Source organism: Mesoplodon densirostris, chromosome 14 (genome assembly GCF_025265405.1).
Source record: "Mesoplodon densirostris isolate mMesDen1 chromosome 14, mMesDen1 primary haplotype, whole genome shotgun sequence".
Classification (NCBI taxonomy): domain Eukaryota; kingdom Metazoa; phylum Chordata; class Mammalia; order Artiodactyla; family Ziphiidae; genus Mesoplodon; species Mesoplodon densirostris.
The window spans coordinates 46,083,809-46,110,027 of NC_082674.1; the positions used below are offsets into that span (position 1 = coordinate 46,083,809).

General features: G+C 46.0%; 1 protein-coding gene across 1 annotated transcript in view; it reads left to right on the top strand.

Moving 5' to 3' along the window:
• EML6 (EMAP like 6) overlaps positions 1 to 26,219 on the top strand; it is a 341,870-nt gene that overhangs the window by 306,524 nt on the left and 9,127 nt on the right. The window contains exons 28-33 of the mRNA XM_060116946.1: positions 7,190 to 7,268; positions 10,438 to 10,567; positions 12,097 to 12,195; positions 13,205 to 13,378; positions 24,415 to 24,623; positions 25,675 to 25,832. Coding sequence (XP_059972929.1) covers positions 7,190 to 7,268; positions 10,438 to 10,567; positions 12,097 to 12,195; positions 13,205 to 13,378; positions 24,415 to 24,623; positions 25,675 to 25,832 — 849 coding nt within the window. The remainder of the gene's footprint in view (positions 1 to 7,189; positions 7,269 to 10,437; positions 10,568 to 12,096; positions 12,196 to 13,204; positions 13,379 to 24,414; positions 24,624 to 25,674; positions 25,833 to 26,219) is intronic.

The window sequence follows — 26,219 nt, forward strand, 5'->3', positions numbered from 1 at the left end:
AGTAAATCCACATTTCAAGTTTGTCTGAGGCTTGATGAGCATGATGAAGTGGGACAGTGCTCCCATCCATGGTGACATAAACGAATAAACAGCCCAGCTCTCCTGGCACTTTCCTCAGCTTCCCTGGCCTGACAGAAGCCCTTTGTCATCACTGACCAGTAGATGCTTTGTGAGCTTGTAGTGTAAGAGCTTCTAAGAACTGACAGTCATGCTAGCAGGTGCTGCTGAATTTACCATATTGAGATCTGTTAAAACCACTCCATCCCACAGTGGAGGGACCATAGAGAGCCTAAGATTTGGTACAGAGCCCTGCAGTTGCATATATGTTGCATGTGAGCTAAGCTCAGATCTCACTCTGGGAGGGTGATTGCGCATGTGGAGGGCAAACAGGGCAATGCTCTGCTACTCCAGAGCATTTCTCTCCAGGCTAAATTATTCCTCTTCACTGAATCCCTTAATTCTGGGAGAGTTCTACATTCAGAGCTGTCCTGAGCAGGTAGAAGGTGGCAAGTTTCTTGTTCTCTGACAAGGTGGAAGGAACTGAAGTTACAATAGCTATTAAACTCCGATATGCTGAAATTAATCATTTCAAAGGCCTGTTGTTTGCCGTGTAATTCTTCTGAAAGCTGAATGGTTAGTGATTTAAGGGAATTTAATGCTACCTTCATAAATGATTTTCCCTTTTCACACCCCTTGATTTTCTGTGTTGCTTGAAGCAAAGTAATGACTTCTATGTAACTGATAATTTTAGGAACTTAGCCTACCATTCATTAGAAAGCAATTTGCTCATTTTTTGTCACAAAGAATGTTCCAGGGCATAAAAATGCAGAGGTGCTTTGAAGTGCTAAAAAATGACTTTTTAATAGATGAACACACCTTGGAAATCATACTCCTACAGTGCAATCAGTTGACTCAAACCCACTCACATATGGAGCTAAAGAACATATCACAAATGGGTAAACGCTTTTGTACGGAGAGGGAGTTTCTCTCTCTCTTTCAGAAGACACTGGCAGAGTTGGGTCCTATTCTTTTAATCAAGTCTCTGAACATCTCTCAGACCTCCATTTGGAGGGAATGGGTGATACTAGGGTTGTTTACCCACCTGCTTTTTACCATTGTGTGGTCCTGATGTGATAACTGAGAAGATATTTGCAGAAGCAGTTGTTAGGGTGCACGACTTGTGCCCCTTGAAACGATGTCACTGGGTGTAAGGTGTGGAGGCTCAGGCTTTCTTGCAGGTGTGTGTGAAGCATATCGGCGTGCTCACTTCAAAGGAACTTCACTCCTTGGAAGTACATATCGTGCTCTGCCATCTTCTCCCCCTCCCACTTCCTATCATTTATCAGCTTCCTGTCTGTGGCTAGTGGTCAACTGCCCGACCCCAGCTCCTGCTGTGCTGTGGCTTAAGTCATCACCTGTAGCTCCTGTCTCCATGACTTACCCCTCTGTCCTCTAGATTTCTCATTCCCAGAACACCTGATCTTCATCCTCATCAAGACATCCAGTGTCTAGACACCTCCATTTTTTTTTATCAGCTCCCTCCTGGCCTCACTTTTTGCTTCCTTAAATGCCACTCTTCCAGTCCTCTCCACTCTCCATTCCTGTATTTCTCCTAAAACCCCACGCCTCCACTCTTCTGACTAGAAAATCACATTGATACCAATTGCCCTTACCAGAGTCCTTTCTATTCTCCACCCCACAAAAACTATTCACCTCCTTCCTTCTCTTCTCAGAGGAAGTGAGTCCCTCCTCCTCTTCAAGGCTGGTCCCTCCTTCAAGCTGGTGCTTGGACCCCAGCCTCCCATCCATCCGAGCTCCCTCATCATCTCTCCTCTTTCCTATGTCTCCTCTGCCACTTGCCCAAAACTGGATCCATGTCCTCAGGTAAGAAACACATTCCAGTCTTTCCCATCCCCACCTAACTCTCTTCAGGAGAAAAACAAGACCCTTGGCTGAGCTTTTACACTTATACACATATTCCCACCATCACGTTCCCTCCCTTTTCTCCTTCTCACCAAGACCTTACCAAGTCTCTCCTTGACTCTCCAGCCATTCCATCTGTCATGGTGACTTTCTAATTCCCAAATCCAATCCATTCTCCTCCTTGTCTTGTTTAAAGGACAAACTTGTTTCTTCTAGAGTAGCATCGTTCAATAGAAATATAAGGCAAGCCATGTATATGATTTTTCTAGTAGCCACATTGCAAAAATTAAGAGATGGTGAAACTAATTTTAATAATGTATTTTATTTAACCTAAAATATAAAAATGTCATTTTGATGTATAATTGATATAAAAATAATTCATATTTTATATTCTTTTTAAAATTATTTTTACTAGGTCTTCGAAACCTGGTGTGTATTTTGCAGTTATAACACATCTTAATGTGGACAAGCCACAGTTCAAGTGCTCAAGAGCCGCATGTGGTCAGTGCTACCATATTGGACAGTGCGGTTTTAGATATTCTTCTGTCACTTACCTTTTGGAAACAATCTCTTCTGGCCCTCCCCCAACCTCTCCAACCATTCTTTCTCAGTGCCCCATCTCTGCTTCCTCCTCCAGCCCCTCACATGCTGTTGGTCCTTAGGATTTCACTTTGGGCCATTCTCTTTTTTCACCTTACACTCTCTCCCTGATTCGTATATTCCCCCTGTTGGCTGATGATTCCCAAAGTCGTATGTCTGAGTCCCACCTCTCAGTTTAACCTCCAGCCGGTATAGCCAACCCACAGATGCCCAACGTTTGCCAAAATGGAACTCGTCATCTTCCCTCAACAGTCTTCTCCTGTCTCAGTCAGTGGTGCCACCATCCACCTAGAGGCCCAAGCAGAAAACTGGTGTTCCACTTGAATTGCTCTTCCTCCTTCATCCCCTGGAGCTAATCAATTATAAAGTCTTTGCAATATACTTCACCAATACTTCCTTAAATATTCACTTGTTTCCTTCTCCACAACCACTGCTTTAGTCCAGATATACATCATCCCTCTCTTGGATTATTGCACTGGCCTCTTCAGTAGTCTTCACCTTTACTTGTACTTCCTCTACGCCGTACTTTATGCCCTCAATTTTTCACCCAAATAATTTGATGTTCACCTAAAATGGCCAACTCTGGGACTATGTCTCTATTTTGTTAAAAAGGGCTATGTTATAGGTTTCAGTCAAGAGCATTTTCAAGATAGAAGGGTTCTCTTAGGGTAGCACATAGTTCCCTGCCTGACACCCTTCTTTCAACTCCACTTCTTCACTGAGCAGCTCTACAGATGGTTCTAGAAAACATGGGAATACATTGAACAGAATCCGGTTCCTTTTGTTTTGATAATAGAGAGCTCCCATGGCTTTGGAGACTTTTCTTAAACCTGGACTCTTCCTGGAGCAGTGGTTCTTAATTGATCCCAATCCCCCCCTCTGTCTGTCTGTCTGTCTGTCTCTCTCTCTCTCCCTCCAGACATGTTTGAAAATATAATTAAAACATGCCTCCATTCCCCAGAAAAGTGTACATGTACAAAACAATTTGGCATGAATGTCAGGGGTCTCACTGAGTCCCTGCAGCCCATCCATGGGGGTGATAGATCTTGTTGGAGGACAGTTCTAAAACAGTGCTCGCATCACCCACTGGTACCCACCTGGAACCAGGATCAAGGAGAGCTGGGTTTCCCAAGACATTTTGAAAACTCTTAGAGCATTTTAATAGCACATTTTGGAATCTGAAGAAAGCTACGTTTCCTCCAAGGACACTTTGAACATTGTCTGACTAACTACACTAAAAACAATTCCAAACTTGCATTTCTTGGCTAAATGTAGCTGAGTTCCTCCACACCCGCACCTCTCTTTATAGAAGCTGCTTGGAACGACTTTGTTTCTCACAGGCTTTCTGAGCCTTCCTCCCTAGTTGGCTCTCACGTTGCGCTCGTCTTGGGTTGTGACTGACTTCCTTGACCTCCTCAGTCATTTCAGAAGCTGCCCCAAGAGCCCCGGCATTGAACCCTCTTCTGTGCATCTCAGGGCATCGTGTCCTCTGCTCCACCCCTTGCTCTGCCAGCCCAGCACCCCAGGGAGGGGTGACGGGCGGGGAGGTGAATACCTGGGCGCTGGCCACCCTTTGTGGGGTGAGAGCCTGTGTCAGGGTAACACTCACACGTCTTCAAGTGTGTCTAAGCTTTCTCTTCAGCAGCCGAGCTGCTGGGCAGTGGGGTTGCAGCCGGGATTGACCCGTCACGGTCCTTCCATGCCCACAGGGAACATGGGGCCTGGGGTGGTGACTCCACTCTCGGGAGTGGGGTGGGTCTCCAGCAGCTTGCACCCCCAGCACTGGGGAGGAACAGGGCTGCCTCGTGACCTAACACCACGCCACACACTTGAGCTCCCAGACCTCTCCTCCACCCTCTCTTACTAGAATAGCTGCACTCCCGCCCTCTCCAAGCTCAAGCCTGTCCTTCCTCCTCTCTCCTGACTATCCAATTCTCTTGCTCTCTTGCCAGGTTCCCTCCTTAAATTTCTTTCCCAATGGAAACTCTTTCTCCTTTGTCTCCCCGAGTCTCTTCAGAGCCCCACTTGCCCCCATGAGGCCCCTTCGTGTCTCTGCTCCTCCCCCCCTCACCCCACGGCTCACCTTCCCAGTCCTTAACCTCTCTGCACCTTCCTGCTGATTCCCAGTTGCACTCACAGCCTTCCTCCCTCTCCCGTCCTGTGTGCCAGCTGGGAACAACCAGCTATAAAGAGTTTATTGGACTGAAAAGTGAGTGAATGTTCTCACACACTCTACTCTTTCCCACCTCAGCAAAGCTTTTCAGAGTCACGTTTCCAAAGGAATCTGAATCTGGAAGGATTTAGATCCACTGAAAAATGCTAAACCTCCAGTGTTTGGCTGTGTTTGAAATCGTTGTCAGTCCCTGCCACATCTGATGTTATGAACCCTGTTTATAGATGCCTGGAAAGAAGCCTTTAATGCTTGTATTGTGTTTTAACTTGCTTTCCTTTGGAGGCAGGGAATTGTCAAGTAAGTATGCACAGCACTCTGCAAAAGCCCAGGTGTTCGATGAGCATCTAGAACTAAGCGTTCATGCAGAATTCACAACCGTGAAGGGTCTATACTTACACTCTGCTGAATTTGCCACAATGCAGGTTTCTGCCTTTTGCCCCCTCATCTTCAGTTTTGAAGCAATACAGCTGTAAACATGCTTGTGAAATAAGAAAGAAACATTCTGAGATTGCTTTACTTTTCAGTTTTTAACTGAAAATCAAGGTGAAAAAAAGCATCGGACTGCCTCTACGTGTATATATATACACAATCTCCTGTATATATAAATACACAGTGGTTGTGCTTGTATGCATACTCTGTATACACTGTATAATATGTGACATATTATACAACCTGTGTATGCCCTGAAAATGAGCCCTGCGTGTAATCTCAAATTCTGCCTTATGAACCGTGCTCTAGTCCCAGCGTCCCCTTGCTCCCATCTCAGACCTTGGCTTGCTTTTGTCATACATTCAAACAGTCTTAGGTGGAAGAAGAAACCCACGGATTTCATTTAAAAGTTCCACTAAAACAGAAGAAAGAGCAGATGTCCCGGGAAGTGATAATTAATGCGAAGGCAGTCTAATTGTGAGAACTGGCCTGCCCCCGGCCTCCCGCTTTTGCTCAATTTGGCGGCGATGATATCAGCCGGGGGTGTCGTTTTGCAGAGACGCGCTCTCTCCCCATTCTCCGGTGGTGATTATGATGCCATTTGGTCCAATTATCACTTATGATTACATAACATGTTTTGACTGAAGAGTCTCTGAGAAAATAAAGCTACCTTGTTTCTCCCCAGCACAAAAACGCAAGCCCTTCCAGCAGGCAAGCTGCCCTCCCAAGAAACACTGCGAATGATTAGGCTAAATTATTAGTTGAACTTGAGTCAGAAACAAAGCAGCCATTGTGCCTAACTCCCAACGACATCCAGGAGGATGTGACTGTTCTTCTGACAACAAGTTTCTCCCCAGCACACTCTAAAATAAGCAGAGGCCCCAGGCGCATTGGCAAAGTCCGTAGAGGGTGCGGAAGCAGTGACAAGGCTTCCTTTTCTCTCCCTATCCTGTAGGCGCTTTAGTGCAGAGTTTGCCCAGAGACGCCAGGGTATGAGCTTTCTGAATTTGCAGAGCGGTGCACTCTTTCATTTCTGTTTTAGCTCTTTGCTGGCATGCTCGGGAAGCATGGTGTGTGCCACACGGGAATGTCTGTTCACTTGGACGATGCTTGTGCATGAATGAGGTGCTTGCTAGTGTGGCTCTGACCTGTACTAAGTTTCTCACTTGGCTTTGTGTGCTGCTCGCAAGGGGATCCAGGTAATCCTTTCTCTTTGCATAGCCCAAGAGCCATAGCTAATGGATTTGAGCAAGCGGCGGGAGCAGATGCAGGTCCCTCCTGTCCATCCCTGGGCCCCTAAACTCTGACAGAAGTCTGATTTGAGGGAAGTCCATGTGACCAAAAGATCGCCCTCCTCATATACAAGTCCTAGTGAGGGCTTACCCATTAAAGAAATCTCTTAATTAAAATTGGAGGCCCAGATCTCCAAAACCAAGCAGGGAAAAGTAACCTTGGGCATGGTGGTAGCAGTTGAATGCAGACCATGACCCTGAGGGACAGGGCAGTGGAGGAGTTTGTTCTGTCTTTCATGCCTTTGCTTCCTACATGCCCTTTCGTGTGGCAAGAATGACCTGGGCACTTGGCCTTCAGGGCCCGTTCCCAGGCATGGCTTATGAGTCCTACTTCACAACACGCCATGATCTCTGGCCACCTAGTTCTGAACAGTGTTGGTACATCCCTGTCTGAAGAATGGCCAGTGGGTTCAGGAAGTGTGGCCTCTTCCTTCCCAGACTTAGGCTCCTCTTTAGTTTTAAGACCAGCCCCTCTGGCTCACACATTCTTCCTGGCTCCCAGGAGAGAGGGACTGACCCTGACTGTGATGCCCTACGTGTGGGGAAGCCCAACCCGGTGCCTGTGAATCCAGGACCCAAAATGTCAGAAACAGCTTTTCCTGGGGTGGGGGGTAGGGGGAGGGAGGGGCAGGACAGATCAAACCCAGGCGTGGGGTCCTCCAACTGGGGGAGGGGAGAGAGCCTGGCACTGGTCTTAGCTGACCTCGCTGGACAAGCAACCTTGCTGCCTTTTGTTCAACACTGTGCTTCTTTTGGCCACTCTCTGTTCTAGACCACCCGTTAGCAGAGCAGCTCCCCAGCCTGAGAAACTCCAGAAGAACAGTATCACCAAAAAAAAGAAACTGGTTGAGGTGAGGAGGTTAAATTATTTTGCTTTTAATCTGATATTGATATTCTAAGATCTGCCTGGTGGACATCACCATCTGCAAGTCCCACACAGCGGTCCCCAAACTTTTGGGCACCGGGGACTGGTTTCGTGGAAGACAGTTTTTCCACGGATGGGAGGGGAGGTGCAGATGGTTTGGGGATGATTCAAGTGCATTACATTTATTGTGCGCTTCTATTATTATTACATTGTAATATTTAATGAAATAATTACACAACTCACCATAATGCAGAATCAGTGGGAGCCCTGAGCTTGTTTTCACTTGCCACTCACGGATAGGGTTTTGATATGAGTCTGCACGCAATTGGTTTATTATGGTCTCTGTGCAGTCAAACCTCTCTGCTAATGATCATCTGTATTTGTAGCCGCTCCCCAGCGCTAGCATCAGCGCCTCAGCTCCACCTCAGACCATCAGGCATTAGATTCTCATAAGGAGCACGGAACCTAGATCCCTGGCATGCGCAGTTCACAGTAGGGTTCAGGCTCCTATGAGAATCTAATGCGGCCGCTGATGTGACAGGAGGCGGAGCTCAGATGGTAATGAGAGCCATGGAGAGTGGGTGTAAATACAGGTGAAGCTTCCGTCGCTCACCCGCTGCTCACCTCCTGCTATGTGGCCGAGTTCCTAACAGGCACTGGTCTGTGGCCTGGGGGTTGGGGACCCCTGCCACAGATGCCTTCAAGTGACCCTAACTGGACCCGATGGCTCTCCCTTATCCTCTCTCCCTTCCACACAGTACTGTGTCCCCTGGCAGTGACCAGAGTCACATCCCCACATCCCCTGGGTCATGTTCTTTCAGCCCTGCCTTGAAGGGTTCCTTCAGACCTTTCCCAGGTCCTATGGGTACTAAGTCAAAAATGTCCCATGTCCTTCAGACCTGGCCCCTTTTCCCTGTACCTAGTACCACTCAGGGAGTGGGGTGCATAGAGAGTGCAGGCTTATACACTGTCTCTAATGTTGTTTGAGCCCTTGCCGTGTGCCAGTACCTTGCTGTGTATATACTTCCCACCAAGTATTTCACACATGCCTCACATCTACAAGGTAGGTACCATTATTGTTCCATTTTACAGATGAGAACACTATAGCTCAGAGGAGTCAACTGATACGTTAGGCCCCAGCCCAAGATCACCAAGCCAGTAAGTGGAGAGGGCTTTGTACTCAGTTGTTAGGGTGGCAGCTCCAGGGGACCTGCTGTTTTCTGAAAGAGGCCTCCTAACTGTTCTTTCTGCCCTCAGACTTTTCCCTTTCCTCTTTGACAGATGCCTTTGCTGCCCACAGAGTTAGCTCTTGAAAATACAACTCTTCATGCCTCACCCCAGCTTTAAGACCCAGGAGGTTCCCACATTCCTGATGGGATCCAAGCTCATGGTTTCAGAACCTCACCCAGGAGCCCCCTTCCTAGCTCATCACCTGAGATTCTCCACTGCAACTCATGTTTCTAACCCCACAGCCACGAATGTTCTCTGAAGCTGCCTGGGACTTTCAGGCCCCTGTGATTTCAAGCTGCTTATGCTTAGAAGCCTCCTCCTCTTCCCTCCCCACACCCCACCCTTCCAAGCCCTTCTCTGTGCAGTCTTCCCTGATGCTTCCCGCCCTCACCGCCCTGTACTCCACCCTCCCCGCACCCCCTCCTCCACACCCTTGTCAGGCTCTACTACCGTTGTTCCCTACTCATCTCTCTCCTCTGCTGCGCTCCGAACTCCCGAGGCCGGAAAATCTATCTGAAACATTTGTATTGGAAAAGGGAAATATATTGCGGGGGGTTTATCATAGAACACAGCACAGGTCAGGAAATACAGCTGAACTTCAGCAAAGACAGGGTGCAGGAGCTGAAAAGCTGCCCTAAGCCAAGATGGTGCCTCTTTCTGCCCAGCAGGGCCTCATGCATGCCTGATGCATTCATCTCTTTTCCTGCAGACTTCTTGAACTTCTTTAGTAGACTGTGGTGCTATCCAGTGCCCAAGTTTTACATCTCCTACCATTGTCCTCAATTCTAAATTCCTGGCGGGAACTATCTGATTGGCCCAGCTTGAGTCAGTTGTCCACCTAGACTGGGGATCACATATTACACACGCAGTTTCTGGGAAACACATGGGGTGAGGAAGAGACTAGAGGTGGGTAGCCACTAGCCACTCGCTCAGTTGAAAGGAGGAGAAGGGCTTTCCAGGTGAGAGATAATTAAAAAAAAGAAAAAGAGTCATAAAAATAGGAAAACTCCTGATACGTGGGCTAAATGGACATGTCAGCCTGACCAAGGGTCACAGGAGATGTGAGAGCAGGGCCTGATTGTGCCAACTTAAGGAGTCTGGACTTTCCCATAGGTAGTGAAAGTCAGTGAATGCTTTTGAGTAAGGAGGTGTTGTGGTATTTTAGAATTAATCTGATGTTTGCAATTCGCAAGCTTTGGAGAGAGAAAAGGCTAGAATCAGGGAACCTAGAGAAAAGGGACCCACATCTTCTTAATCTTGTACCCCTCCCCCCCACAAGCCCCAACCAGCAAAGTGCCCGGTGCCGAAGAGCTGCCAACAATACAGGTGTGTCACGTCGAATTAAGAACAGATCTGATCTGAATCAGTCGCTGCTTTTGTCATGGAAGACAAGACAGGAAGAAGAGAAAGACTGTAAACCTAGAACAGTATCTAGTTGTTGGGGGGAAAAGAATGCAGATGGTGTAGAAACTTTGTAGGGCAAGCACCAGGCAACAGAATGAGCATGGCATTTGCCTCAGTGCTGTGCTCTGCCGGACCCTGCTGCATCTGGGCGAATCAGAGCAGAGCTCTGAGACACCATTCAGCTCACCTTCGAGAGCACCTGCCAAGGTGCAGACGTAAAACTTCTGGGTAACCTTTACCGGTTATCACCTTGGTAGGCTTTGCCTCGCCTGAGTGGCAAGGAAGCAAGTCTTTTTTATTTCGAAAACTCACTGTAATTCTATGTGTTAGCCTGTCCCCCTATTATGTCAAGGAAGTAAAGAAAGGGCTGCACTGTATCCCCAGCTGGTCAAGGAGTGAGTGGTTGGCTGTCTCACCAGCCTCATGGTTCCCGTGACATGCGTGGCTGTCCCCGAAGTGCGGGTTTCTTCCTGTGCTGTTACTTCCTCTAAGGACCCTTTCATCCTTGTGTGGGAATGTAGGAGCTGGCTCTCGACCACGTGTTTGGCTACAGAGGGTTTGACTGTCGCAATAACCTGCATTACCTGAATGACGGTGCTGACATCATCTTCCACGCGGCCGCGGCCGGCATCGTTCAGAACCTGTCCACAGGTAAATGGGTTGGGAGAAACCGGCATCTGAACACAGGCTTTTATTTTAGCCCTTTTATGCACTTTCCCACTGGTTAGATGCTCCAAAGCTTAAGCTCTCTCTTCCCTTTAGAGCCATTCCACTCCATTCCAGACTGGTGCCATTTAGTCCTGGAAGATGCTCAGGCCCACGTTCACAGAGTCAGACCTTCTTTCTCTTGATCCCTCACCCAGCCACGCCTCATCTCAGGCCCTGGAAGGGAGGTGTCGGTGTTTCCGTCAGCTCCACCGAGGCTGAGAGGGATGGAGGGAAGCCAGAAGGAGGGTGTGGGGAGTAGAGAAACCCTTATAGACAGTAACCAAGAACAAAAAAAGGGGAACGTTTCTCATTGATTTTTAAGTCACCAAATTTTTTAGCAACTCAGATTTTCAAGTTTTGTTTGTTTTGAATAGTTAACCACATTCACAATGAGAATGAGAACAATAAACAAAAAACAAAAATACCCAAAATGTCCCTTAACTATAGAATGACTCTTAAATTTTAAAAAAAGTTTAAAAAGAAACACCTCAAGCAAAAAGAATCATTCAGAAACTGATAGACACCCTTATTTTTACCACAAGATTTAAACAAGGTAACATGTTGCCTTTATTTGCTTTATATCTTAAACCTTTTCTTCCCCTCAAATTTTTATGCTCCTTCATAGTTCTTTGTAGTTCATGCATAGATTTTTTTAGACAGTAAAATCACTGGGCACATAATGATTTGGTTTTGGGGGGCGAGGGGGGCCTTGGAATTTTCTATACATTTTTCTCGATTTTCTAGCCGCATGTTACCAGGTTAGTAGCAATGTGCTGTATTCCACGCCATCACTCACCTCTCAGTTCCTGTGCCTTTGGGTGGGTTTACAGTGACCACTTGGGCAGTCAGCAAACTGTTCACTGCAATAGACGATAAAGCTTTTCCTGTCCTTTCTTCCACTTCCTGTGACACATGTTGACTTAGGACTTCAGGGGTGTGAAGCCATCACCTGTGCTATCCAGGCACCCAGGAGATTAGCACTTTGATAGATAAAGATGATTAAAAGGGATTTCCTAAGTATTCTCCTGTTTAGTCTTCCCTTTCCAATGAGTACGTGGTGCCATTTTGCTCAGCAAAGCACTATCTCCAGGTGCCCCCTCCCTGCCCTGCCCAGAGGAAGAGACACTGAGAAGCCGTGGGCCCTGGGCTGCAGGAGGAGGAACCGTTCTGGACTCTGGAAGCCTGTGCACTTGGGCTGTGCTGTGACGCCACCCAGGATGCAGAAGGATTGAAGTGGAACTTGTGTGTTAGATACGGATTAGATAACAGACACCAGCTCTCCTCCCGATCCTGGGACAGAACGCGTCAATGTAAAAAAGGATCTCCCGTCTCCCTAAGGATGATTCCAAAAGTGAGAGTTCGGCACTTTAAGCTCTCGCTTCTACAAGGCCTTTCCAGAGACTCACACAAAGCTTTGGGGTTGCCCCAAGAGCTCTTTCAGGCCCCTGCTCACCCTGCCCCGTCTCTCCTAGGGAGCCAGAGCTTCTACCTGGAGCACACGGATGACATCCTCTGCCTCACGGTGAACCAGCACCCCAAGTACAGAAACGTGGTGGCCACCAGCCAGATAGGTAGGAGGGTCCTGCAGCCGCCGAGGCTCTCCCAGCTGAGCAGAGACGTTGACTTAGCAGCAGTTACTGGGGAGGCAGCGGGCAGGTCATTGGTATCCACCCTTTCTTGATGTCACTCTTGATTTTTTGAGCCCTGAATGTATCTATGTCGCCTGAGTTGACACAACCAGTGATTGGTGACCTGAAGGACCGTTAAGTCAGACCAGAGCCTCATCATCCAAATAAACGGGTGGCCCCCATCCCTGGGGACTTGTGAGAATAATTTTTCAGAGCCCAGGTGTCAAGTGAAGAGCCCCACATCTGAAGCCTGGAGGTTGCGCTTGGCAAGGGTAGATTCCAGTATGTGTGCCTGGCTCTTCTCACCCTAGGAAAATGCCAGTGACAAATGTGAACTGATTCACATTTGTGAAGAGTGGTGGTTGTTTTCTTTTAACTCTGTCATTTCAAAGGCAATTTTTCCAAACATATCTTCCTGCTTGTTTTCATGGAACCCATGCCCATTTTAAAATTTAATTTGGAACTTTCTGATGCTGGTGTTAAGTGCTTCACTCTTAGAAACATGACTTATTTTAGCTATTGTTTTCCCTTGACGCTTCCTCATTGCCATTGCTCATCCAATGCAGGTGATATTACGGAGACCCCAGGTAAGGCTGTTCCATCCGTGAGTAGTTTGAATCTGCACAGCAAAACCATGTCGATGGACCTCGTTTGCTGATTATACCTGGCTGAGTTGCAGATACAAATCATTGACCTCACCACTTTCCTTTGTGTAAACTCCACCTCGAGTGTGTGTGTTGGACATAAACACCCTTAGGTCTCTGCCTCTGAAAGCACAGCAGATGTTTCCCGTTGTCTCTCACCTCCAGCCAGGCCAGGCCATAGGTCTCTTAGCCCCCGTCACTGTAACGCCCCGAATACCTGTCCTAAAGCGGCTTTTAGGTGAGCGTCAGCGTTGCCTCGGCTCCACCATTCCCCAGCCTTAGCTCTTCGTCGTACCTCCCACATTCAGGAGCAACACCTTCCATCCACGTGTGGGACGCCATGACCAAACACACCCTCTCCGTGCTGCGGTGCTTCCACTCGAAGGGGGTGAATTACATCAACTTCAGCGCAACCGGGAAGCTGCTGGTGTCAGTGGGCGTGGACCCCGAGCACACCATCACCGTCTGGCGCTGGCAGGAGGGTAAGGGAAGCGGGCTTTTTGTCCCTCTGGGAGGCTTGTTTGTGGCATGGGCTGGGCTCCAACCTAGATCTGCCTCACTCCACGGCCCACCATAGGCACTGCTGCCGCCTCGGCAGAAACCAGGGCTCTTGGGATCCTAGAGAAGCTGCTCATCAGCTGCCACTGCATCCCTGGACCCCATGGCCTCTGGAGTCCTGAGCTGGTCAGTGAAGGGTCTTCGGGCACTTTGGGAAAGTGGCTCAGTGCTGGCTGGCTCCCTCCTCAGACAGGAGGCAGCAGCCTCCACCATTTCTGTCCTAATCACCTTCCTATCCAAACTTCCTTGTCTGTCTGGTGGAGCCCTGGATCCTGCTGCAGCTTTGTCACCCTGATTGCCTTCTTACAGGAACTGGGATGGGGTTTTATCAGCATAGTCTTAGAAACTCTTTTTATTAACATTTTTGAAATGGGGATTCATCTTATAATTAAGGCTTACATTGAATGTGACAAGATTTCTATCTTGTCCTCCCCCAATATGTGCCCGCACACAGGCTGCTACTAAATTTATGGTCTTCTTTGAATCAAATATATGCAATCTTCCATGTATATTCTCAGGGTGGTAAAAGCGGATCCAGTTAGTTAAGACATTAATGAGGTCTGTCTCCAGCCGGGCTGCCTGTATCTGGGGCATGCTAAGCCAGGCAGGCACAGAGGAAGCACTTCTCCAATCCAGGGCTTCTCGAGTCCCATGATCTCAGAGGGAGATCTGTGCATGATCTCAGGCACAGTACCTGCCCCAGCACAGTACCTGTCCCTGCCTTGCCTCTTGCTCACCTAGGGCCCCTTCTGACTTCCCAAGAGTAGATTGGTGGAGCCAGGACTTTTAAATAAGCATCTTCCCATGGAAGGGCTGTGAGAGGGGACAGTAAATGAGCCCAGTAGGAGGAAAGTTCCAATCCCTACTGAGCCCCCATATGAGGAAAAGGGGTTGGGGACCTGCAGACATTTATGGTGAGACTCACTCATCATATTCCATCCATTTCTCATGTTCTTGTTCATCAGTGTTTTGTGTCCAAATGGCCCCCATAATCTATAGCCTTGGGATGCAGTTTGTTCCTTGTGATGTCAGGTGGACAGCTGATTAAATAGACTCAGCCCCAGATGAAAAATTGAGCATCTTCGGTGACAGACTCATAGCATCTTAGAGCCGGAAGGACTAAAGAAGCCTTTCTGCCCGTTCAGGATCCATCCCATGGAGAAATTCCTCCAAGCGCATTCCTCACGGGCTTCTTTCCATTCTCTGCTTGAATACTGTCAAGGATATGACCCGTGTCACTTCACAAGACAGCCCACCCACTGTTGGAAAGCCCTTTCTTAGGTGAGGGTGTAACTTGCTTCATAAAGCCTTTCTTCTATTGTTCTAACTGTATTCTCTGCAGTAGTCAAGATCAAGTCTGTTCCTAGTTCCTTGGAAGAAAGTTATATCAACACCTATACTTGGTCTCTTTCAGTCCAGGTTCACTCTCCCCACTTCCCTGTCAGTCCCTCTGGGCAATACCTGCTCTGGCCCTGCCCCAGCACAGTACCTGCCCCAGCACAGTATCTGCCCCAGCACAGTACCTGTCCCTGCCTTGTCTCTTGCTCACCTAGGGCCCCTTCTGACTTCCCAAGTGGATTGGTGGAGCCAGGACTTTTAAATAAGCTCCCAGGAAAAAGAGAAGTCTTCCCTTTGGTAATTTTCTCCCATTATCTTTGTTGGAACCAGCATGTGTCTGTATGGAAGGGTTCTAAGTCAGTGATAATGTCTCATAGCCTGACACCAACCAGCAGCTCCTCTGAGCTGATTATTTGTGGTTTTTGCCTTCACTTCAAGTCCTGCTTACAGATAAATAATGTGGTTTTGAGGGAGGTTTATATCCATTCTTTGTTATCATTGGAGAGCATATTATTCATTTCTCATTTGTCTTTAACAAATTATCTTGTGGAACCCTTGGGTGTGTGTGTGTGTCTGTGTGTGTGTGAAACAAAATTAAATGGAATTAAAAAATGAGCTTAATATATAAAATGCATGTTGTCAGGTCCTAGATACTTGTATGAAATTTGTTCTGAGCAACCTGGAAGCCAGTGCAAAGAGGGAGACAGGCATCTTCACAATTAGAAGTGTCCATGAGATTAAAACAAGGCAAAAGCAAACAGTGGATTAGAAGAAATGTGCATGTTATTTATTTTGTATTTTCCCCATGATTGCTGAAATTAATCCTCTTTCTATCTCTTTATTGGCCACCTACATTGCTTCTTCTGCAGTTCAAATCCTTTTCCTACTGTGGGTGGGAGGGTTGTCTTTTGCTTATGCTTTGTAGCTCTTTACTGATTGTCTTTTAAAGCACTGCATATGTTTTCTTCCAGTCTGTTGTTTGTTTTTTAAATTAGTTTATAGTATCCTTGGGGACCATGGTTTTTAAAAACTCTGAGCCCTAGGTAGTGAGGAATCTGTTCCAGTAAGTTAGGCATTCCATCTGCAGGGAGAGAATTACTGCCCCGAGAGGTAACCTGAGGATCTCCCTAGCCATTCCTGGGAAGGGAGTCCAGGAGGGAGTGTCTGAGGCCTGGCTACAGGCCCAGCCATGTTAAGAACCCACCACTACTCTAATAGCCATTTAAAAGTAAATAAATACAAGTGATGAGGAAGAGGGGAAGAAAAAAAATATGTGAGTAAATAATATAGGGAGATTGATTAAGAGGAAGTTGGAATTAAGACATTAAGAATAAGAAGAAAATGGAAAGAAAAGAAGTTTAAAATTAACATTAAAAACTCAAGGGAGGACCTTCAAGATGGCAGAGGAGTAAGACATGGAGATCACGTTCCTCCCCACAAATAGATGAGAAATACATCTACATGTGGAACAACTCCTACAGAACACATACTGAACGCTGGCAGAAGACCTCAGACCTCCCAAAAGGCAAGAAACTCCCCACGTACCTGGGTAGGGCAAAAGAAAAAAGAATAAACAGAGACAAAAGAATAGGGCCGAGACCTGCACCAGTGGGAGGGAGCTGTGAAGGAAGAAACGCTTCCACACACTAGGAAGCCCCTTCGCGGGTGGAGACGGAGCGGCGGCGGAGAAGCGTTGGAGCCACGGAGGAGAGCACAGCAACAGGGGTGTGGAGGGCAAAGCGGAAAGACTCCCGCACAGAGGATTGGTGCCGACCAGCACTCACCAGCCCGAGAGGCTTGTCTGCTCACCTGCCAGGGCGGGCGGGGGCGAGGAGCTGAGGCTTGGGCTTCGGTCGGATCCCAGGGAGAGGGCTGGGGTTGGCGGCGTGAACACAGCCTGAAAGGGGCTAGTGCGCCACGGCTAGCCGGGAGGGAGTCCGGGAAAAAGTCTGGAGCTGCTGAAGAGGCAAGAGACCATTGTTTTGTGGTGCACGAGGAGAGGGGATTCAGAGCACCGCCTAAACGAGCTCCAGAGACAGGCACGAGCCGCGACTATCAGCGCGGACCCCAGAGACGGGCATGAGACGCTAAGGCGGCTGCTGCAGCCACCAAGAAGCCTGTTTGCAAGCACAGGTCACTATCCACACCTCCACTCCCGGGAGCTTGTGCAACCCACCACTGCCAGGGTCCCATGATCCAGGGACAACTTCCCCAGGAGAACACACGGCGCGCCTCAGGCTGTAGCAACGTCAAGCTGGCCTCTGCTGCCCCAGGCTCACCCTGAATCCGTACCCTTCCCTCCCCACCCCACCCCCCACCCCCCCACCCCCCCGCCTGAGTGAGCCAGAGCCCCCTAATCAGCTATTACTTTAACCCTGTCCTGTCTGAGCAATGAACAGATGCCCTCAGGCAACCTACACGCAGAGGTGGGGCCAAATCCAAAGCTGAAGCCCAGGAGCTATGCGAACAAAGAAGAGAAAGGGAAATCTCTCCCGGCAGCCTCAGGAGCAGCAGATTAAATCTCCACAATCAACTTGATGTACCCTGCATCTGTGGAATACCTGAATAGACAATGAATCATCCCAAATATGAGGTGGTGGACTTTGGGAGCAACTGTAGACTTGAGGTTTGCTTTCTGCATATAATTTGTTTCTGGTTTTATGTTTATGTTAGTTTAGTATTTAGAGCTTACTATCATTGATAGATTTGTTTATTGGCTTGCTTGCTCTCTTCTTCTTTTTATTACTTTTTTGTTTTAATAATTTTTTAATTTTAATAATGATTTTATTTTATTTTACTTTTTTCTTTCTTTCTTTCTTTCTTCCTTTCTTTCTCCCTTTTCTTCTGAGCCGTGTGGCTGACAGGGTCTTGATGCTCTGGCTGGGTGTCAGGCCTGAGCCTCAGTAGTGGGAGAGCTGAGTTCAGGACATTGCTCCACCTCCCAGCTCCACATAATATCAATCGGCAAGAGCTCTCCCAGAGATCTCCGTCTCAACACTAAGACCCAGCTCCACGCAACAACCAGCAAGCTCCAGTGATGGACACCCCATGCCAAACAACTAGCAAGACAGGAACACAACCCCACCCATTAGCAGAGAGACTGACTAAAATCATAATAAGTTCACAGACACGCCAAAACACACCACCAGACTCGGTCCTACCCACCAGAAAGATAAGATCCAGCCTCATCCGCCAGAACACAGGCACCAGTCCCCTCTACCAGGAAGCCTACACAACCCACTGAACCAACCTTACCCACTGGGGACAGACACCAAAAACAACAGGAACTAAGAACTTGCAGCCTGCAAAAAGGAGACCCCAAACACAGTAAGTTAAGCAAAATGAGAAGACAGAGAAATACGCAGCAGATGAAGGAGCAAGGTAAAAGCCTACCAGACCGGACTTCCCTGGTGGCGCAGTGGTTGAGAGTCCGCCAGCCAAAGCAGGGGACACGGGTTCGTGCCCCGGTCTGGGAAGTTGCCACATGCCACGGAGCGGCTGGGCCTGTGAGCCGTGGCTGCTGAGCCTGCGCATCCGGGGCCTGTGCTCCGCAATGGGAGAAGCCACAACAGTGAGAGGCCGGCGTACCGCAAAAAAAAAAAAAAAAAAAAAAAAAAAAAAAACCTACCAGACCAAACAAATGAAGAGGAAATAGGCAGTCTACCTGAAAAAGAATTCAGAGTAATGATAGTGAAGATATCCAAAATCTTGGAAATGGAATGGAGAAAATACAAGAAACGTTTAACAAGGACTTAGAAGAACTAAAGAGCAAGCAAACAATGATGAAAAACACAATAAATGAAATTTAAAATTCTCTAGAAGGAATCAATAGCAGAATAACAGACACAAGAATGGATAAGTGACCTGGAATATAAAATACTGGAAATAACTACTGCAGAGCAGAATAAAGAAAAAAGAATAAAAAGAATTGAGGACAGTCTCAGAGACCTCTGGGACAACATTATATGCACCAACATTTGAATTATAGGGGTCCCAGAAGAAGAAGAGAAAAAAAAGGGACTGAGAAAATATTTGAAGAGATTCTAGTTGAAAACTTCCCTAATATGGGAAAGGAAATAGTAAATCAAGTCCAGGAAGCACAGAGAGTCCCATACAGGATAAATCCAAGGAGAAACACGCCAAGACACATATTAATCAAACTGTCAAAAATTAAATATAAAAAAAATATTAAAAACAGCAAGGGAAAAGCAACAGATAACATACAAAGGAATCCCCATAAGGTTAACAGCTGATCTTTCAGCAGAAACTCTGCAAGCCAGAAGGGAATGTCAGGACATATTTAAAGTGATGAAAGGGAAAAACCTACAACCAAGATTACTCTACCCAGCAAGGATCTCATTCAGATTCGACAGAGAATTAAAACCTTTACAGACAAGCAAAAACTAAGAGAATTCAGCACCACCAAACCAGCTTTACAACAAATGCTAAAGGAACTTCTCTAGGCAGGAAACACAAGAAAAAGAAAAGACGTACCATAACAAACCCAAAACAATTAAGAAAATGGTAATAGGAACATACGTATTCATAATTACCTTAAATGTAAATGGATTAAATGCTCCAACCAGAAGACATAGACTGGCTGAATGGATACAAAAACAAGACCCATATATATGCTGTCTACAAGAGACCCACTTCAGACCTAGGGACACATACAGACTGAAAGTGAGGGGATGGAAAAAGATATTCCATGCAAATGCAAGTCAATGAAAGATGGAGTAGCAATACTCTTATCAGACAAAATAGACTTTAAAATAAAGACTACTACCAGAGACAAAGAAGGACATCATGTAATGATCAAGGGATCAATCCAAGAAGAAGATATAAAATTTTTAATATTTATGCACCCGATGTAGAAGCACCTCAATACATAAGGCAAATCCTAGCAGCCATAAAAGAGGAAATCGACAGTAACACAATTATAGTAGGGAAATTTAACACCCCACTTTCACCAATGGACAGGTCAACCAAAATGAAAATAAATAAGGAAACACAAGCTTTAAATGACACATTAAACAAGATGGACTTCATTGATATTTATAGGATATGCCATCCAAAAACAACAGAAAACACTTTCTTCTCAAGTTCTTATGGAACATTCTCCAGGATAGATCATATCTTGGGTCACAGATGAAGCCTTGGTGAATTTAAGAAATTTGAAATCATATCAAGTATCTTTTCTGACTATAAAACTATGAGACCAGATATCAATTACAGGAAAAAAACTATAAAAAAAAAACACATGGAGGCTATACAATACACTACTAAATAACCAAGAGATCACTGAAGAAATCAACAAGGAGATCAAAAAATACCTAGAAACAAATGACAATGAAAACACGACAACCCAAAACCTATGGGATGCAGCAAAATCAGTTCTAAGAGGGAAGTTTATAGCAATACAATCCTACCACAAGAAACAAGAAACATCTCAAATAAACAACCTAACCTTACACCTAAAGCAATTAGAGAAAGAAGAACAAAAAAAACCCCAAAGTTAGCAGAAGGAAAGAAATCATAAAGATCAGATCAGAAATAAGTGAAAAAGAAATGAAGGAAACAATAACAAAGATCAAAAAACTAAAAGCTGGTTTTTTGAGAAGATAAACAAAATTGATAAACCATTAGCCAGACTCATCAAGAAAAAAAGGGAGAAGACTCAAATCAATAGAATTAGAAATGAAAAAGGAGAAGTAACAACTGGCACTGAAGAAATACAAAAGATCATGAGAGATTACTACAAGCAACTCTATGCCAATAAAATGGACAACCTGGAAGAAATGGACAAATTGTTAGAAAAACACAATCTGCCAAGACTGAATCAGGAAGAAATAGAAAATATGAACAGACCAATCACAAGCACTGAAATTGAAACTGTGATTAAAAATCTTCCAACAAACAAAAGCCCAGGACCAGATGGCTTCACAGGCGAATTCTATCAAACATTTAGAGAAGAGCTAACACCCATCCTTCTCAAACTCTTCCAAAATATAGCAGAGGGAGGAATAGTCCCAAACACATTCTACAAGGCCATAATAATCACCATGATACCAAACCAGACAAAGCTGTTAAAAAGAAAGAAAACTACAGGCCAATACCACTGATGAACATAGATGCAAAAATCTTCAACAAAATACTAGCAAACAGAATGCAGCAGCACACTAAAAGGATCATACACCATGATCAAGTGGGGTTTATCCCAGGAATGCAAGGTTTCTTCAATATAGGCAAATCCATATATGTGATACACCATATTGACAAATTGACGGGGAAAAACCATATGATCATCTCAGTAGATGCAGGAAGAGCTTTCAACAAAATTCAACACCCATTTATGATAAAAACTCTCCAGAAAGTACGCATAGAGAGAACTTAACATAATAAAGGCTATATATGACAAACCCACAGCCAACATAATTCTCAATGGTGAAAAACTGAAACCATTTCCACTAAGATCAGGAAGAAGACAAGGTTGCCCACTCTCACCACTGTTATTCAACATAGTTTTGGAAGTTTTAGCCACAGGAATCAGAGAGGAAAAAGAAATAAAAGGAATCCAAATCGGAAAAGAAGGAGTAAAGCTGTCACGGTTTGCAGATGACATGATACTATACACAGAGAATCCTAAAGATGCTACCAGAAAACTACTAGAGTTAATCAATGAATTTGGCAAAGTAGCAGGATACAAAATCAATGCACAGAAATCTCTTGCATTCCTATACACTAATGATGAAATATCTGAAAGAGAAATGAAGGAAACACTCCCATTTACCATTGCAACAAAAAAGAATAAAATACCTAGGAATAAACCTACCTAAGGAGACAAAAGACCTGTATGCTGAAAACTATAAAACACTGATGAAGGAAATTAAAGATAATACAAACAGATGGAGAGATATACCATGTTCTTGGATTGGAAGAATCAATACTGTGAAAATGACTATACTACCCAAAGCAATCTACAGATTCATTGCAATCCCTATCAAGCTACCAATGGCATTTTTCACAGAACTAGAACAAAAAATTTCACAATTTGTATGGAAACACAAAAGACTTCAAATAGCTAAAGCAATCTTGAGAAAGAAAAACGGAGCTAGAGGAATCAGGCTCCCTGACTTCAGACTATACTACAAAGCTGCAGTAATCAAGACAGTATAGTACTGGCACAAAAAACAGAAATATAGATCAATGGAACAGGATAGAAAGCCCAGAGATAAACCCACACACATATGGTCACCTTATTTTTGATAAAGGAGGCAAGAATATACAATGGAGAAAAGACAGCCTCTTCAATAAGTGGTCCTGGGAAAACTGGACAGCTACATGTAAAAGAATGAAATTAACACAGTCCCTAACGCCATACACAAAAATAAACTCAAAATGGATTACAGACCTAAATGTAAGGCCAGACACCATAAAACTCTTAGAGGAAAACATAGGCAGAACGCTCTATGATATAAATCACAAGATCCTTTTTGACCCACCTTCTAGAGAAATGGAAATAAAAACCAAAATAAACAAATGGGACCTAATGAAACTTAAAAGCTTTTGCACAGCAGAGGAAACCATAAACAAGATGAAAAGACAACCCTCAGAATGGGAGAAAATATTTGCAAATGAAGCAACTGACAGAGGATTAATCCTCAAAATTTACAAGCAGCTCATGCAGCTCAATATCAAAAAAACAAACAACCCAATCCAAAAATGGGCAGAAGACCTAAATAGACATTTCTCCAAAGAAGATATACAAATGGCCAACAAACACATGAAAGGATGCTCAACATCATTAATCATTAGAGAAATGCAAATCAAAACTACAATGAGGTATCACCTCACACCAGTAAGAATGGCCATCATCAAAAAAATGTACAAACAATAAATGCTGGAGAGGGTGTGGAGAAAAGGGAACCCTCTTGTACTGTTGGTGGGAATGTAAATTGATACAGCCACTATTGAAAACAGTATGGAGGTTCCTTAAAAAACTAAAAATAGAACTACCATGCGACCCAGGAGTCCCACTACTGGGCATATACCCTGAGAAAACCATAATTCAAAAGGAGTCATGTACCACAATGTTCATTGCAGCACTGTATACAATAGCCAGGACATGGAAGCAACCTAAGTGTCCATCGACAGATGAATGGATAAAGAAGATTTGGCACATGTATACAGTGGAATATTACTCAACCATAAAAAGAAACGAAATTGAGTTATTTGTAGTGAGGTGGCTGGATCTGAGTGTGTCATACAGAGTGAAGTAAGTCAGAAAGAGAAAAACAGATATTGTATGCTAACACATATATATGGAATCTAAAAAAAAAAACACATGGTTCTGAAGAACCTAAGGGCAAGACCGGAGTAAAGACTCATATGTAGAGAATGGACTTGAGGACCTGGAGAGAGGGAAGGGTAAGGTGGGAAGAAGTGAGAGGGTGGCATGGACTTACCTATTTTACATTTGGTAGTGTATATAGCTAGTGGGAAGCAGCTGCATAGCACAGGGAGATCAGCTCGGTGCTTTGAGACAACCTAGAGGGGTGGGATAGGGAGGTTGGGAGGGAGATGCAAGAGGGAGGAGATATGGGGATATATATATACATATAGCTGATTCACTTTGTTATACAGCAGAAACTAACACAATAATGTAAAGCAATTATACTCCAATATAGATGTTAAAAAAAATTAAAAATTCAAGGACTGGAAAATAATGATGAGACAAAAATAGATGGGATAAGACTAGAAGCTCAGAGATTTTAAAAGGAGGTAAAAGAGCAATAAAAATAACTAACTGTAGTTACTGCTTACAGAACCCTCACTGCACCAAGCCTGTTCTAAGGGCTTCCCTTTTATCAATTCTTTTAATTGTCACAACACCTTATAAAGTGGGAACTATTATTATCCCCCAATTTACAGATGAGGAAACTGAGGCACAGAGAGGTTAAAATAATTTTTCCAAAACTGTTGTGCAGATAAATGGCGGGGCTGAGATCTCATTAAGGCAAAGGTTAAATAAAACTCAGGACAGAAATCAAAAACAAATAAATGAGGGAAAGAACTAGTAATATAAAAGGTAAGCATTTGAAACCTAAAAACCATGAAAGAAAAAGGGATTTGGGGAACTTTTTAAAGAAATTAAAAGCAGAGGAATTTGGGAGAAAAACAACAACAGTCTGAAAGAATGTGTCTCCATTGGTGCTGTAGGGAGGCTGCGGCTTCCTTTGGGGTGAATCCTGTTGGAGGTGGCAAGGCAGGGGATGCCCTTAAGCTGTTTTGCCCTTTTCTCGTATCTGGAAACTTCTGTCTCCTGGGCCATCCTTTCCTCCTCTGTTCCCAGATGCCTGGATGTGGCTTGTGGCTCGTGGGGACGGGGTAGAGTTAGGTTGGGGGTTTTGTTAGCAGCACCTGCTGCTCTGGAAATTTCCCAGACAAGGTCTCTTTCCCACCCAGGGAGTAGTATCTGAAGGTGGGAGGAGGCGGCTGAAGAAGGAACCAGAAGTGTGCCCTGGGCCTTGCTGGGACAGAGAGCCCTCTGTCCTGGGCTGCAGCTCCCCTGCCTGGCCTGGGAGCGTAGGACCCACCTCACCAGACTCTTTCACCCACGCAGGTGCCAAGGTTGCTAGCCGAGGGGGCCACCTGGAGCGCATATTCGTGGTGGAGTTTCGCCCTGACTCAGACACGCAGTTTGTGTCTGTCGGAGTCAAGCACATGAAGTTCTGGACCCTGGCAGGCAGTGCCCTGCTTTATAAGAAAGGGGTCATCGGGTCCATGGAGGCTGCCAAGATGCAGACGATGCTCTCCGTGGCCTTCGGTGCTGTGAGTTTCAGCAGAAGCTTCCTGACGGGACCCTGAACCCCTGGGCATGGGCATGGGGGGCAGGTATATCCTAGAAGCTGTGAACAGCAAGGAAGCCATTTCCACAGATCTCCTTTACTGGATTATTTGCAACCACTATTTTGTTTCCTTAGCACAGATGGGTGAGTTGACTGTATTTTCCCCCTCAAAATGTTAATCAGAAAAAAGCAGGACCCCGACCCAGGGCTGGAGTTTCATTATTCCAGAGCCAGATTGACTTGCAGGCCTGTCCGACTAGGCTAGATGGCCACAGAGGCTGAGGGACATTTCCACCACTGGACAGCATCCCTTTCCCCCAAGTCCTCTTGTGCCATAAATCCCCTGACACTCTTACACAGGCTGTGGGCTGCCCTCAGCCAACACAGGCTCCCCCTGGGGAAATTTTGGAACACAGCCAACTCTTGGTCCTCCAGGTGTGGGTTTACCCTCCTTGTAGATGAGGCCAGCAAAGTCTCCTCAAAGACTGGGGTCCCGCCCTTCCCTGCAGTCACCTGAGGCTGCTCACAGAATGGAAGTGCATTAAAAAGCGGAGCTGTGGGCCTCCCTGGTGGCGCAAGTGGTTGAGAGTCCGCCTGCCGATGCAGGGGATACGGGTTCGTGCCCCGGTCTGGGAGGATCCCATATGCCGCGGAGCGGCTGGGCCCGTGAGCCATGGCCGCTGAGCCTGCGCGTCCGGAGCCTGCGCGTCCGGAGCCTGTGCTCCGCGACGGGGGAGGCCACAACAGTGAGAGGCCCGCATACCGCAAAAAAAAAAAAAAAAAAAAAAAAAAGCGGAGCTGTGCTCAGTGGGGAAATCAACTGTTCCCAAAACTAACACCGCAAAGCTAGATGATTTCCTTACCATATGCTCTTTTGAGAATTCTTTCACCTTCCCTTGGCACAGAAGGTCAATTTGAGTGTGTTTATGTTTCTCCGGCTCTGGTGCCTTAGCAGTGGAGTGGGTGGCTGGGAGAGAACCCTCTCGAGGGCTGCAGGAAGTGTCCTGGTGTGGAAGGTGTCCCTTTGTTTACAGAACAACCTCACTTTCACGGGTGCCATCAACGGCGACGTCTACGTGTGGAAGGACCACTTCCTTGTCCGGCTGGTGGCCAAGGCTCACACAGGCCCCGTCTTCACAATGTACACGACCCTTCGGGACGGGCTCATAGTGACCGGTGGAAAAGAGCGGCCGTAAGCCCGAGCTCCTCTGGGAACACCAGGTCTTTTTGGATTGTCTTGGGAGAAACTGACAGAAGCATCTCCAACTTGGAGAAAATGCAGATTTTCACTCTCCTGTCTTTTCTGCATCACGGAGATGAGTCTTCCGTCTCTCCCAGAGGGCCCTGGGTCAGAACCTTCAGAAGTAAGGGTCAGAGAGGTGGTGCCTTGGTAGTTGAAAAACCGGAGAGGTGTTCTTGAAGAGACCAGGTGACTCTGCTGTCCATTAGGTGTTACTGTCGGTGGCTCTTTGGGAGGAGGCAGGAGGGGTGAGAAGAGGGGGGATGTCCAGTGCAGACCAGGACCATGTGAAAGCCAAGCTGCAAAATAGGAGAAACATTTCTCTTCGTCGTTCGATCT